The sequence below is a fragment of the Oryza sativa genome, chromosome 12, assembly GCF_034140825.1.
Source record: "Oryza sativa Japonica Group chromosome 12, ASM3414082v1".
Lineage (NCBI taxonomy): Eukaryota > Viridiplantae > Streptophyta > Magnoliopsida > Poales > Poaceae > Oryza > Oryza sativa.
The window spans coordinates 13,686,763-13,700,577 of NC_089046.1; the positions used below are offsets into that span (position 1 = coordinate 13,686,763).

The 13,815-nt window shown below is 47.3% G+C and overlaps 2 protein-coding genes across 2 annotated transcripts; both read left to right on the top strand.

The window, feature by feature from the left end:
* Nucleotides 1–6,772: 6,772 nt before the first annotated feature.
* Nucleotides 6,773–9,461, top strand: LOC136354546 (uncharacterized). The gene is made up of 4 exons (XM_066306051.1): nt 6,773–7,314; nt 7,399–7,616; nt 7,761–8,009; nt 9,436–9,461. The coding sequence occupies exons 1-4, from the start codon at nt 6,773–6,775 to the stop codon at nt 9,459–9,461; spliced, it is 1,035 nt and encodes a 344-aa protein (XP_066162148.1).
* Nucleotides 9,462–11,294: 1,833 nt separating this feature from the next.
* Nucleotides 11,295–12,819, top strand: LOC4352087 (F-box/kelch-repeat protein At1g57790). Its single transcript, XM_015764107.3, has one exon. The coding sequence runs from the start codon at nt 11,402–11,404 to the stop codon at nt 12,593–12,595; it is 1,194 nt and encodes a 397-aa protein (XP_015619593.1). The 5' UTR covers nt 11,295–11,401; the 3' UTR covers nt 12,596–12,819.
* Nucleotides 12,820–13,815: the final 996 nt, after the last annotated feature.

Here is a 13,815-nt window from a genome sequence, read left to right on the forward strand (position 1 = left end):
ACAGACCTCTCCCTGGGAGATCTTGACCTGACACCGCTGCGCCTCCACTGCGTCTAGGTCCTTCTTCAGCTGCAGATTCTCCTAACACAGCTCCAGGATCTTCATGTTGTTCTCGACCAACCCGCGATGCACCATCTGATGGAAGTCGATACGGGCCGCGTCGTATCCTCCACCATGCGCGCCAGGTGCATGATGGTAGCGTCATCCTCCGAGCTAGCATCCCGGAAGGTGGCGTAGTCGCGGGCTCCTCCGCGACGAGGGTGGTAGCGGTAGGGCAAGTGCTGCAACTCGTCCGGGTAGCGCTGGTGTAGAGTGCCGATGGCGAGGAGTGCGGCGTTCTGGCAAGCGGCGGAGAAGGAATCTCCACCCGCGGTGACTGCCAACGAAGTCCTCTCGGATGAGCCAGTGAGGATCACTGCAGTAACCTCCCAAGCAGCGTGGGGCTCTGCATCGTCACCCTCCTGCTCCGGGAGCTACTTGCCCTGGTAGTCCACTCCATGTGGATACCCCAGGACAGCGCACATGCTCCGCAGCTTCAAAACGAAGCCAGTCAGGTCCAGACCACGACGGTTGATGCTACCGGCCATCTACAAACAAACGAGAAAAGCAACATTTTAAAGATCAGATTTTGACGATAAATGAAGCAGCAGGACAAAGAGAGACTAAAGGATTTTCACAAATAAGAAAGGATTTTTATTTTGAAAATATTGCTAAGGCTTGGGATCTACGGCTCGTCCTAGGGTCAAGGGGGCTCTGATACCAACTTGTCACGACCGGAATTAACCCAACGGGCGCTCCTTACGTGCGTGTATTATTCCTTGTCCCAGGAGGCAAGGTACACCAAAAGTTGATACATTTCAGAGTTTATCAAGCAGAAGCGTAAATAGATAATTTATTACATGGGCGGCGAAGGCCCAGCACACACAAAGACAAACGGGAAACAGCGGAAGACTAGGGCGACGACCACAGGCGCTTGACGGCAGACACGAGCTAGACACCAAAGCCTTCATCTTCCAGGAAATCAACTTCTGGGTTTGGGAAAAATTGAGCAAGACTGAGTACAACCACCGTACTCAACAAGACACACCCACAAGTGCAGGATAAATGCAAGGGAGTATAAGGGCGTTATAATATAAAGGGTTAGGGTTTGCAGTAAACAGCATTAAAAGACACTTAGTTGCTCAAAGCTATTTTGTAAACACGATTCTAGAGCTATACAATATTATTAAACAAGGCCGTGAACCCACACGAACCTGCCTTAACCCAAGGCCTACGATGATTCAGACCGAACTGGCAACCCGACCCTAGGTCCCAGCTCGTCCCAAGCCAACCCAGGCCAACCATTCCACATTTTAGTTATTAAGCAGGTTTTAAGAATTAAAAAACTAACTTGGGTACATTGCTCGGCTTGCCCATAACCGAGGGCGCGGCTATTCGAATAGATTATACTCTGATCAGAGGTGTACATCTTTACCCACAATACACATCTTCCTCACGTGTAACCACGTGCCACATACCACCACGGTATACGGACGGAAGACGTGACATAGTTTCCAACCCATCCTAGCCATAGAGAAGAGTACCGACCCAACCCCACCTACGGCCGGAACCCCCGGGACAAGTAGGCAGGACTGAGCCCCTAGCAGCAGGACACCGGCCCTGTGCCATGTCATCTCGACTACCGGGCCGCAGCTCGTGTAGCCTTCATTTGTCCTAGAGATGTCCATCGACCACCGACTTCATCCATCTCCATCCGTGTACTTTTGTTTATAACCAGACTGAGCCACAAACTAAGCCTTACCCACTAGACATGTGGAAGGACGGTAGTGCTTTCCAACAGAGGCCCGAAGACCGGTCCTTATATGGCCGAGGTGCTACTATCAAAACCATGCACCCCGAGCCTAGCCTAAAACCATTTTGAGGGTTTTGAATAGAGGGGGAGGTGTGAATCCAATTCCACAATAATCCAACCATTCCATAGTGTCCAGGTGATGAGAATATTCCCAAAGTCTAGAGTTATAAAACCACATAATGTTGCCTAATTAATTAGCGAAACATCTACCTAAAATCATACTAGTGGTACCATGAGTAGAGTGTCCACTAGTTGGGGTTTTGTTTATTCTAGGGTGAACAACGAAATAATAACAATAACAATAATAAGGTCATAACAAAGGTAAATAGGCATGGCTAGATAAAACAGTGATAACGCGGAAATTTAAATAAAGCGGTAATGCAATAATTTAAATCAAAATAATTTTATAAACTGGGATTCAATATGTTCAAGGATGATGTGACTTGCCTTGCTCGCTTTCCCAAACGTCGGCATCAACCTCCACGAAGAGCGGATCTTCCGAAGCTGTAGCGTCTACACGACCAACGGAAAAGAAAAGGCTTTTACTCTAATAAACTCCATATAACAAGCAGGAACAAAGCACAAAAATGGGTTCTTGACTTCTTAAGGAAAAATTAGAGACTTGAACGGTCCAATTCCGAGTTCAAATGGCCAAGTTATGGTCATTTGAAGTTTATATGCTCTTTAAATGAATATTTGCGAATTTCTTTATTTAAATTTTAATTTAAAAAGGGTTTATTGCGTCAGCCGAGGGGAGGGGGCGCGCGGACCGGGTCCACGGAAGTGGGGCCCACGCGGCAGCCTCACGGTCCACGGTGGACCGGGTGCACCCGGGCTCACACCGGCCGGCGCCGTGGGTCCCACGCGTCAGCCGCACCCGAGGGCACGGGCGGCTGACAGCCGGGCCCCACGCGGCAGCCACTCGGCGCGCCCGAGGGCGGCCAAGCCGGCGCAGCCGGCGGGAGGCGGCGCCCGCGCCCCTATGGTCGCCAGCGGCGGCCATAGGCACGGCGGAGCGGCGGCCGAGAGAGGGGAAGGGAAGGGGGAAAAGAGGCGGCGGTCCACGGCTCACCCTAGGTCGACGGCGACGACGAAAAAAGGCGGCCGGAGCGGAGGAAGGCGGCGGCGCGGCTCGGGTCGACGGGGTCGACGGTGTTCCGGCGGTCGGCGAGCGAAATGGAGGGGTGGATGAGGTCGGCGAGGATACGGCGAAGCCGAAGGAGGCGGCGCCGAGGTGGGAGGTGGTCCGGGGCGACGACGGCGGCGGACCGGAGCTCGGCGGCGACGGCGGAGAGAGAGAACGACGACGCGAGCTCGATTCCGGCGAGGAGGAAGGGCGGCGAGAGGCGGAAACGGACGGAGGAGGTGCGGGGAGGGTTTAAATAGAGCCGGGGCGAGAGAGGGCGACCGGGGAAGGAAGGAAACCGGCGCGGGAGGTCGGCCGCCATCAATGGCGCCGGCGAGACTTGCGGGGGCAAGTCCGCCCGTTTGAACGCATGAGAGAGAGGGAAAAATGGGGGGAAAGGGAGAGAGAATCACGGGGAATAATTCCCCTCTATTGATTACACGCGGGGACGACGGGATGCGGCGGATTCGGCGGCGGCGGCGGCGCTAGGGCGCGGGCGAGGCGGCGGGAGCGGCGGGAGGAAGGGGATGACGGGTGGGCCCCACCCGTCAGCGAGGATGGCGGGCGGGCCCGCCCGTCAGCGGCGCGCGCGCGGGGAGAGATCGAGTGGGCCGCGGGGAGAGGGGAGAGAGGGGGAGGGAGATGGGCCGAGCCGGCCCAAGAGGGGGAGGGAGGGAAAGGGGACCTTTAGGGTTTTTCTTTTTATAAAGCCATTTTAACTTTGTTTATTTCTTAATAATTATTATTTGTGCTCTGAAAATTCCACTAAAATTTATTTACGCATTTTAGGCTTTTAGGAAATATACAAAAATCCTCCAAGCCTTATTTGACTTTTAACTTTGCACATTTTAATTTTTGGAGGCTTTCACACGGATTTTAATTATTCTAGGCATAATTTAGAGGATGTATTTTAGAGTCGTTTTGTGACGTAACAGTCATTAAGATTTTAAAAATCAAATATGATTATCATTGGGGCTTATTTTTTTACTTTTCTAGAAGTCCCGCCAACCGCCTTGACCAATTGCTTCACGACCTGCCCGTCGTCCTTCCTTTAAATCCTCATTAGGATTATATTTGGTGTTCTATTTATAGTTTTTAGATGTCCCATCAAACGCCATCACTCTACTCTGTTACTTAATTAATCTTGTCATGTGTTTTAAATGGTCTTTTCATTCGGTAGTCTTTATTTTTTATCACCAATTTTACTTATTTATAAATTGTATTTGTAGTTGAAGTCTTATTTTCTTTTTCTAATTCCATAATTTATTTTATTTTTTGTTTCGAACTTTAAGTAATATCGTATTGTGTTCTTTTAATATTGCGCAATTGCGCGGCTAGCACCCATACATAATTTTCTAAAAAGAAATGTTAAATAGTATCTCGTTAGATTTTAAGAGATCGAAAGTTATCATTATGGTGTTTTCAATTTTATAGTTTCTAAAAGTCCCACCAATCATCATCCCTTACTCATTTGCCATCCTTTATTTGCTTGTCCAGCCTACCATGACTTTAATCATTCTCTTGGATCCTTTGAAAACAGACCCTATAGATTTTAGAGTTCATTGTCTTGTCGGATTCCCTTCATATGTTTTTAGGAGTTCCATCAAGCATCACCATGGTACTTTAGTACAGCCTGCCCACTGCCCCTCTTAATTTTCATATCCATTTGAAATCAAACCTTATCGTTGTGATTCCTTTTTTACTTTTTAGAAGTTCCGTCAACCATCCCAACATTGCAACTTTACGGCCTACCCAATGCCCCTTCTTTTAATCATGATTGGAATTTTATTTTTAAAATCACGTGCATAGATTTACCTTTTTATAGTATGTATTCCCTCTGTCCCACTCACTAAGATACTCACGCATTTTAAAATTCAACTCTTTAAATATTTGACCAGTAAATATTTTATTATAAATTAAATTTTATTTGTTAAAAGTAGTTTCATTGGATTGTCATTTAAATTTAATTTTATATGATTATGATTTAATTTGTTGCTACAAACTTTGTAGTATGTGAGAAATTTAAAGTTATAGTTTAGTTTTGAATACCAATGATAATTTTGAACACACCTTAGTGAGAGGGATGTTGGGAGTATGTATCTCTACCAATGCATGTTTTCTGGTCTATTTGCATGCTATGTTTTGATGAACATGAGAAAAAAAATCCCTTCCATCTTCCATCACATGTATTTACTATTTTTTCAGCCATAGGTAAAAAAACACATTTAAATTCTAATTATACCAGCTCCAAAATCTATATGCATGCCATGCGTTTGAATCCTAATCCCCTGAACTCTTTATCCGTCTAGAATAAGGAAAGAATCAGAAGCAGCAGTACGTCCACCTATTTGGACTTGTATTCTAGTGTACATGATCAATGTTGTCCGATTGATCTAGTACTACCTAGTTGTTTTCTATTTGGACTTCTATTATCAAAGTTAATCTACGCCATCAAAGTCTAGTCACAGTATAATCTAACGGTCCAGATTTTTCTTTTTTCTCCGATTAACATGGTAATTTCTAGCCCCCACAGCGAACGTGGAGCCTCCTTTCAAAGCTGTCTTAATTAGGGATGGCAATCGGGCGCGACGGGCACGGGTAGTGCCTACCCATACCCATGCCCGTGAGATTATTTGTGCCCGTGGGTATACCCATTACTACATCACGGGTAAGGATGGTTGCCCATGCCCATTGCCCGCCGGCGCCTTATGCCCGCGGGCGTGCCCGTTTACCCGCCACAACAAAAGCAGTGGAACAAAAAGTCTACAAGCTACTAAGTTCGAATCGAACTTAAAACATCAAATATTCTCCGGCTCGGTGTCGTGTCTCTCCTCTGGTGGCGATAGAGTAAGAGGAGAGAAATAATAAGGGAAATAAAAGGAAACCGTAGAAAACAAAGAACGTGGCTTATGTATTCTAGTGGATTTTGCTCCTAGCCTACATGTAAGTTAGATTTCGCGGGTAAACGGGCAAAGCGGGCATGGGTAGTGATTACCCATACCCATGCCCATTTACCCATCGGGTATAGCTTTTGAACCAATAAGATACCCATGGGTATAAAATGGAGAACAAACCCAACCCTAATAGGGTTTTTACCCACGGGTAAACGGGCAAACGGGTACAATTGCCATCCCTAGTCTTAATAATATAATAGATAGATAATAGATAGATAGATAGATAAATAATAAATTTCTCACTCCATCGGCAATCACATTTCGCCAAAAATTTCCCCCTTTTTGTTTTTATTTGAATTTAGTCAAAATTTATTCAAATTCATTCAAACTTTGTTAAATTATCAAATAATTTCGTCCAAAAGAGTTTCTAAATTCCCAAAAATTTGGTGACCACAGAAAATCCTTTTTTTTTTTTGAAAAACGAAAGTGTAAACACTGCTTGTGACTGTACGGGCCTGATATATGCAACCAGCTTTTCCTTACAAATTAAAATGAGACATGTGTAGGTTGCGATTTCGAGTTGTTCGTGCTAGAATCTATAGATACGAATCCGTCTGAAGCTGATTTTGAATTTGAATTGCAAGTTGGCTTGCGAGTTGCGACACAAGCAGCTCGCTTCCTCCGTGCACCGTGCCTTCCAGAAGCCAGAAGGAATCAAACCGGAGCACGTAACTAACCACCATCAGCGAGCGTCTTCCTCCTCGTCGTCTTCAACCTCTCGACTCTCGTGTCTCGTGCCGCCATTAGCCACCACCAAATCCCCAAACAACCACTGCTCCCACTCCCGTCTCTCCAATGGCTGACGAGTTCCCGCCACCAGGTCCTCCTCACCCTGCACCAATGGCTGATGGTGGCGAGCCTCCGCCGCCATGGGCGGACCTCCCAATCCACATCGTCCGCGGGATCGCCAGCCGCCTCCTGTGCAAGATCGACCGTCGCTTCGGCGAAGGCGTCTGCCGCTCCTGGCGCGAGGCGTTTCTGCAAGTCGGGCCGCCGCCTCCCCCGCTCCCGCTGCTCGTCGTCGCGAACGCCGGCGAGCACGCGTTCCACTGCGTCCCCAGCAACTGGCGCACCCACCCCATCCCCATCCCCATGCCACGCTTCGCGCACCACCGCTACTTCGGCTCCTACGACGGCGGCTGGCTCTTCCTCTCCATCAGCCAATCCAGCCGCCACGGCCTCCACAACATCAACAAGAACGTCAACTCCAAGCGCTTCAGATTCAGCCTCCCTGACCAGCGGCTATACCAAATCCGGCCGACGACAGCGGAAGCGGATAAGTTTATTGTTATCGTCGCCGCCACCCTCTCGTGCCAGCCAACCGAACCGGGATGCGTCGCCGCCGGCATCATCGACTTGCACAGCTTCCCCGACCACCCAAGGTACATCGCGTTCTGGAAGATTGGCGACAAGTCCATTCCGGCGATGAACTAGGAACCGGAAGTGGTGGAGGACCTCCTGTACAGCCGCCATGGCGCTGGCGCCTTCCTCTTCCTCACCAACGGAGAACACATCCGTGAGCTCCCTCAACCGATATTCCCGCCCCCAGGCACGGCGAAGCGAGTCAGGAACGAGCTCTACTTCAAGCCGCGCGGCGACGACGGCGGCGGCGGCCGGCCGGTCCTTGCTCGCTACCTCGTGGAGTCCCGAGACGAGCTGCTCATGGTCGTCAGGTTGGGTACCCGTAAGTCATGTACTGCTCGACCTCGCCGTGGCCGCTCGCAGTAGCCGCCGCCGCCGCCGCCGACACCGACCTCGGCGTTCCAGGTGTTCCAGCGAGAAGACCAGAAAGTCAAAAGCATCAACGACATCGACGGCGTGGTTCGAGTTGAGCACTCCTGGATCAAGCTGGCCGACCTTGGCGGCCGCATGCTGTTCGTCGGGAGAGGCTGCTCCAGATCCTACGAAGCGGCGGATGGGTACCCCGGCATGGAGGGAGTCTACTTCCTGGATGACCGGAGCTTCTACGACCGGACGACCGTGTTCAAGAATGACGACAAAAGGAAGTATCACCGCAGCGACATCGGGAAATGGTCGGGATCACCACCGCAGGTCAGGCACTGCTTACCGGAGCAAGGTCCGTCGAAAACCTCCCCTCCGTTTTGGATTCTCCCCTAAGTGAGGTGATAAGTTTCGGCAACAGATGAAGTAGTTAATTAGTTAGAGATCATGTTAGCGATATGTTTTGGCAACAGATCAAGTAGTTAGTTAGTGCAGTGCGTGGTTGATGCCTTCATCAATGCTGTGTTGCTTGTTTGATTCGAGCTTCTTGCTGAGTTCGATGGTGATCTCGTGTTGAAATACTGAAATTGTAGCTTTGCTGACGAAAAATCCCATAATTGGGTGAAGAAATTCTGAAGATGATGAATTACCATTCACTTAGTTTCTCTGTACTTGCACTGCAATTCAATGCCGTGCTGTTTGTTTGTTTCAAGCTTCTTGTTGAGTTCTATCATCGATGGTGAACTCGTGTTGAGATTGTTGCTTGCTGGTGCAAGCTGATGAAACATTCCTCAATTCAGTGAAGAAATTCTGAAGATGAAGAAGTACTTTTCACCTTGTTTCTCTGTACTCGTTTTAACAAATTTGCATTGCAATTCAAGCTTTGTTAAGTTGTAGCGATATTGCAATGCACGGATTCTTCTGTTTCTTTATGACAGCCAGTTGATAATTATACCTTGGTAATCATGATACAGTTGTAATGATCTGCACTGCTGAACTTGATTTGTCTGCATATTTAGTCCTAAATCATGTGCACAATGAGGCTGATCGAGTGGCTGATAGAGAGTTTGATGGTATTGCGCTGGTGAGATAATCCTGAAATTATTCTAGCTGAAACCTGAAACTGCACTCATTTACCAAAAATCACCTGCCTAAAGCCAGCTATGATCGACCTGCACTTCAATTGTTGTACACCTTTTGATTCCTGATAAATTCAGTGCGGACACCTTTTGTGACGCAGAACACACCCCTTTTTACTTCTTTGCTTTTATTTGAAGCTGGTTTAATTTGCATGCAGTCAAATTATTTCTGTATGTTAATTGAGTCCACTTTCCTTGGTTGAACCGTTGAAGTCATTTATGTGCTCAAATCGAGAACATTGAGGTTCTTGGCTCAAATGCAAAACTCACAAAGTCTTCCATGAACATTAATGGGATGCATGGTGCTTCTTATGTCGATTTTACAAACCTGTGAGCTTCTATAATAGTAACACACAATTTTTCCAGCTTGTCCATGCACTGTCCCTTTTTTGTTCTTCTGAAAAGTAGCTGCTTGGTTCATTTCTCTGAAGTATTGGCTTGTTGCATACGGCTAGTTGACCTTGTAAATAGGCTTTTAAAACTGAACACTTGTAGCCAAGAATTTTGTTTGTGTGTGTTACTCTGCACTTACCATCTCCTTTTTTTAGATCATACTTGAGCTATTGTTCTGGTACCCTTTCGCATTTGGATTATTCATGAGCTTACTACTTAGCGCTTTGTGTTTCAATGGACAATTTGCAGACATGTACCGCATGGTTATGCTTTGATTTTTGTGGCCAGTCCATGTAATTTCCTGATCGATGGAGTTATTATACTTTGACTTGCTAGAGGATGCAAGAATTCTGAATGGGTTTATCTTCCTTTAATTGATTTACCATGTGCAGAGCTCTCTGAGTAAAACCTGAGAAAAAAACGTCAACAGGATTAGGTTTCAAGCTGAATATGCAGATTCCTCGTTGTCTGAATGTGTGTGCAACTGTGCATTGCAAGATCATTCATGTGAAGCTAGGTTATGCCACCAAAAAAGAGTATTAACATGATAACATCTCACCTGTAGATGTAGATTGAAGATTCTAGCAATGCAGATTGTTGAAATGTTTTTGTTCCCATACTGCCAGCTGTAGTAATCTAGGAATCCTCCTAATTTGAACTGAAAATGAATGTGATTCAGTCATTGGGTTTTCTGTACCTGCTATTTTCTGGTACCCTATTCATTTTTATTCCTATGAAGTTGCATGTAGAAACGGTTAGGTTGGGCTTACATCATTATTGTCCTGAAATTGGTAATTCCATGTGAAAATTTAATTGAACAGTGCTTCATTGCTGGATGTAAAGTGTGCTTGTGGTATCTGGTAGCTCAGGTATTAACTCACTGTGAAATGAGAGGGTCAAAGCAGAACTGCAAACATGAAACAAATTGACTGACTAACCTGAACTCATATCTTGTTCATAAGAGTAACATGAACTCATTTTCTGTCCACAAGAGTTACTAGTTCTTTGATACTTCACTGAAGATTTGTAGACCATCTCAACGGTGTGGAATACAGATAAGATAATGGATAATTGTACCTTTTGCTATCTGCAGTCTGCAGACTGCAGATTATCCATTTTATACCTAGTACGATGCCAATGCCAATTCAGTATTATCTAAAAGGTATAATGCCAATTATCAGCACCGCTGAAATTAGGCCAAGTTTAGTTCCAAACTTTTCTTCAAACTTCCAACTTTTCCATCACATCGAAACTTTCTTATACACACAAACTTCCAATTTTTCCGTCACATCGTTCCAATTTCAACCAAACTTCCAATTTTGGTGTGAACTAAACACACCCTTAGTCTGCAGGTTCCAGAAATGAAGTTTCATGCAGAAATGGTTGTGCTGGTATTACATCATTTTGGTGCTGAAATGGATAATTCGGTGGGAAAATATGCTTGTCAGTTCTTAGGCATTCCTGATAGATGGTGTCAGGCATTTCACTGAATGATCTAAATTTTTATGCATATAATGTAAAGTCCGCTCGTGTTATTGGTAATTGAACTACTAAGCTAGTCTGATATAATCGTCAACATTATTTGACATTTCAGTAATCTTTTGCAGATGAGCATATCGATCAGCTGCAAAGGAATACAGAAAATTGGATTTTTTGGGGGAAAGATAATTGGATTTTTTTTAATCTGCAGATTGTCCTGGTTCATCAGTATTGCTGTAGTTGCTAACCGGTACTCATAGACTCCTTGGTACAACCGTACAACGCTAATTCGCCATCTTAAAGAAATGTTACAATGCCAATTTATCTGCACCACTGAATTTAATCTGTACCCAATATTCAGTCCCAGATCATGTGGAGGTTTGCACTTTGCAGAGTGCCAGTTCTCTGGAACTTAAATTTTCCAATACCTTTTAAACAGAACGAAATTAAGGTGCTTCTCAAAACTAGTTTTGAATTCAAATTGCAACCTGCAAGTTGCCATCGATCAAGTCTTGCAACGCAAGCAGGCTCCGCTTCCTCCGCAGCTTCCAGAATTTGTTCGAAACGAAGCAAACTGGAGCACGCAACTATCCAACATATATACTACTAGCAGCAGCGTCTTCCTCCTCGTCGTCTTCAACCTCTCTCGTGTCGCGTGCCATTCGCCATCGCCACCACCTCCACTACTCGATCCCCTCCCATCCCTCCGGAACCTCCACTACTACTCGCCCCACCAATGGCTGACGGCGAGTCTCCGCCATGGGCGGAGCTCGTCCCCGACATCGTCCGCAAGATCGGCCGCCACCTCCTGTGCGAGATCGACCGCCACCACGCGGATGGCCTCTGCAGGTCCTGGCGCGACGCGCTTCTACAACTCCGGCCCCCGCCTCCGCCGCTCCCGCGGCTTGTCCTCCCGGAAGCCGACGGGCCCGCGTTCTACTGCGTCCCCAGCGGCTGCCGCCCCCACCCCTTCGTCCTCCCGCCCGCCGCGCTCCGCGCGCGGTGCTTCGGCTCGTACAACGGCGCCTGGATCTTCCAGGCCGTCGACCAGGCGGCGAACCACGTCCTCCTCAACCTCATCACCCACCAGCAGCTCAACCTCCCCAACCTGATCCGTTTCCCCTCCTTCCGGCTTCCGGGATTGACATTTGACTTCGAGGTCGCCTTCGTCGCCGCCACCCTCTCTAGCCAGCCGACTGATCAGGGATGCGTCGGCGCCAGCATCATCGGCTTCAAACGCAGGCCCCTCAACCCACGGCACATCGCGTTCTGGCGCATGGGCGATGAGGCGTTCTCGCAGTCCATCGAGTCGAGGTGGATTGACGAGGAGCTGGAACTGGATGTGGTGGACCTCCTGTACAGCGGCCATGGCGCTGGCGCCTTCCTCTTCCTCACCCGAGGGGAAAACATCCGTGTGTTTCGTCAACCGATATTCCCTCTCGGAGACATGCAGACGACAGTGCTCTACTTCGAGCGGCGCGGTGACGACGACGACGACGACGGGCGGCCGGTCCTTGATCGCTACCTCGTGGAGTCCCGGGGGAAGCTGCTCATGGTCGTCAGGTTAGGAGATCGTGAGCCTGGCCGCTTGCCGACCACGACGTTCCGGGTGTTCGAGAGAGAAGACGAGCTGTTCAACAACTACTGGACCAAGCTGCCCGACCTTGGCGGCCGAATGCTGTTCGTCGGAAGAGGCTGCTCCAGATCGTACGAAGCGGCAGATGGGTACCCCGGCATGGAGGGCGTCTACTTCCTGGACGACCGGAGCTTCCACGACCCGATGGTTGTGTACAAGGATGCCGCCCAACGGCGGTATCCCTGCAGCGACAACGGGAGATGGTCGGGAGCACCGCCACCAGCGGAGGTAGAGCGCTGCTTCCCAGAGCAAGGTCCGTCGAACTACTCCCCTCCGGTTTGGATTCTCCCATGAGGCGCACGACACATGTTTTTGGTTGTTGAAATTGTTGCCGGTGATCAGGCTAGTCTGTGATCGTTGCTAAGCTTTCATGCCTTCATCAGCATGTACTGTGTTAGTGTGTTTATTCGTTGAGTTTGGATGGTTTTCTCGTGTTAAAATTGTTACTGGTGTAAGCTGAAGCAGGATTGCTCAATTCAGTGGAGAAATTGATCTGCAGGTGACTTACCGTTCCCTTAGTTTCTGTCTTCATGTTTTTTCTCAAATTTGCATTTCAATTCAAGCTTCTTTTACTGAAGTTGCAGTGTTCACAAATGTCTTGGGAATTGGAAAATGCAGATTGTTCTGTTTCTTTATGATCGATAGTTGTAACATGATGCAGCGCTAATGATCTGCAGTGCTGAATTTAGTAGCACTAGCTGGCAGAAATATTAATATGTAGTAGGATTGACCTTATTCCACTTCATTGTTTCTGATGTAGATGATACTGTACTGCAGAGATAGTTACTTGTTAGTCCAGTATTATTAACTGAACAAAACTCATTTTCGAACAAAATTCACTTGCAGATAGCCAGCAATGATGGATGCGTAGTTTATTTGCACCTTTTTGCTGCCTTAAGTGCCTTTTTCCCCTTGTGATTTTGGATTGCAGCTGATAATTTCTGTGTGGATATGTGCATGTTTGTGCTCAAATTTTCTGTGTCAGAACACATCCTTTTTTGGTGGATGTCCTTTGATTTGTCCGAAGTGAATTTGCATGCAGTCAAATTTAGTTGTAAACTCTAGCTGTCTACTTACGCTTGCAGTGAGCTGAGAATGTGAAAACATTGAGTTCTTAGGTCAAGTACAGAATCCACATGGTCTGAAATCTGAATGTTGGATGCCCGGTGCTTCGTGCGGTCTCTGGTATACAAAAGTGGTGTGCATCCATAATAGTAGCACACTATTCTTCCAACTTTTCCATGCATTTTCCACTTTGGTTCTTCAGATACAGTAAATAGCAGCTTGGTTCATTTCTCTGAAGTTATAGTTTGCTGCGTATGGCTGGCCTTTTGAATTGGCCGTTATAACTGAACATTGTTAGTATGTTTTGTTCCTTCTTTCTGGTTTTGTAGCCCAAAATTGTCTTTCTGCTTACGATATACTAAATGTTGTCTTTCTGCATGAAGATGCAGATACCGTAGCACATCCAGCAGACCGAGCCCGACTGTTTCTTTTTCTCGATTTAAGATTTT

Bases quoted from the DNA above. Each gene is read 5' to 3' on its own strand.
- LOC136354546 (XM_066306051.1), top strand. From the start codon at position 6,773: ATGGCTGATGGTGGCGAGCCTCCGCCGCCATGGGCGGACCTCCCAATC. The intron at 7,617-7,760 runs GTAAGTCATGTA...GCGTGGTTCGAG, and splicing joins GGTCGTCAGGTTGGGTACCC to TTGAGCACTCCTGGATCAAG. The intron at 8,010-9,435 runs GTCCGTCGAAAA...GACAATTTGCAG, and splicing joins GCACTGCTTACCGGAGCAAG to ACATGTACCGCATGGTTATG.
- LOC4352087 (XM_015764107.3), top strand. From the start codon at position 11,402: ATGGCTGACGGCGAGTCTCCGCCATGGGCGGAGCTCGTCCCCGACATC.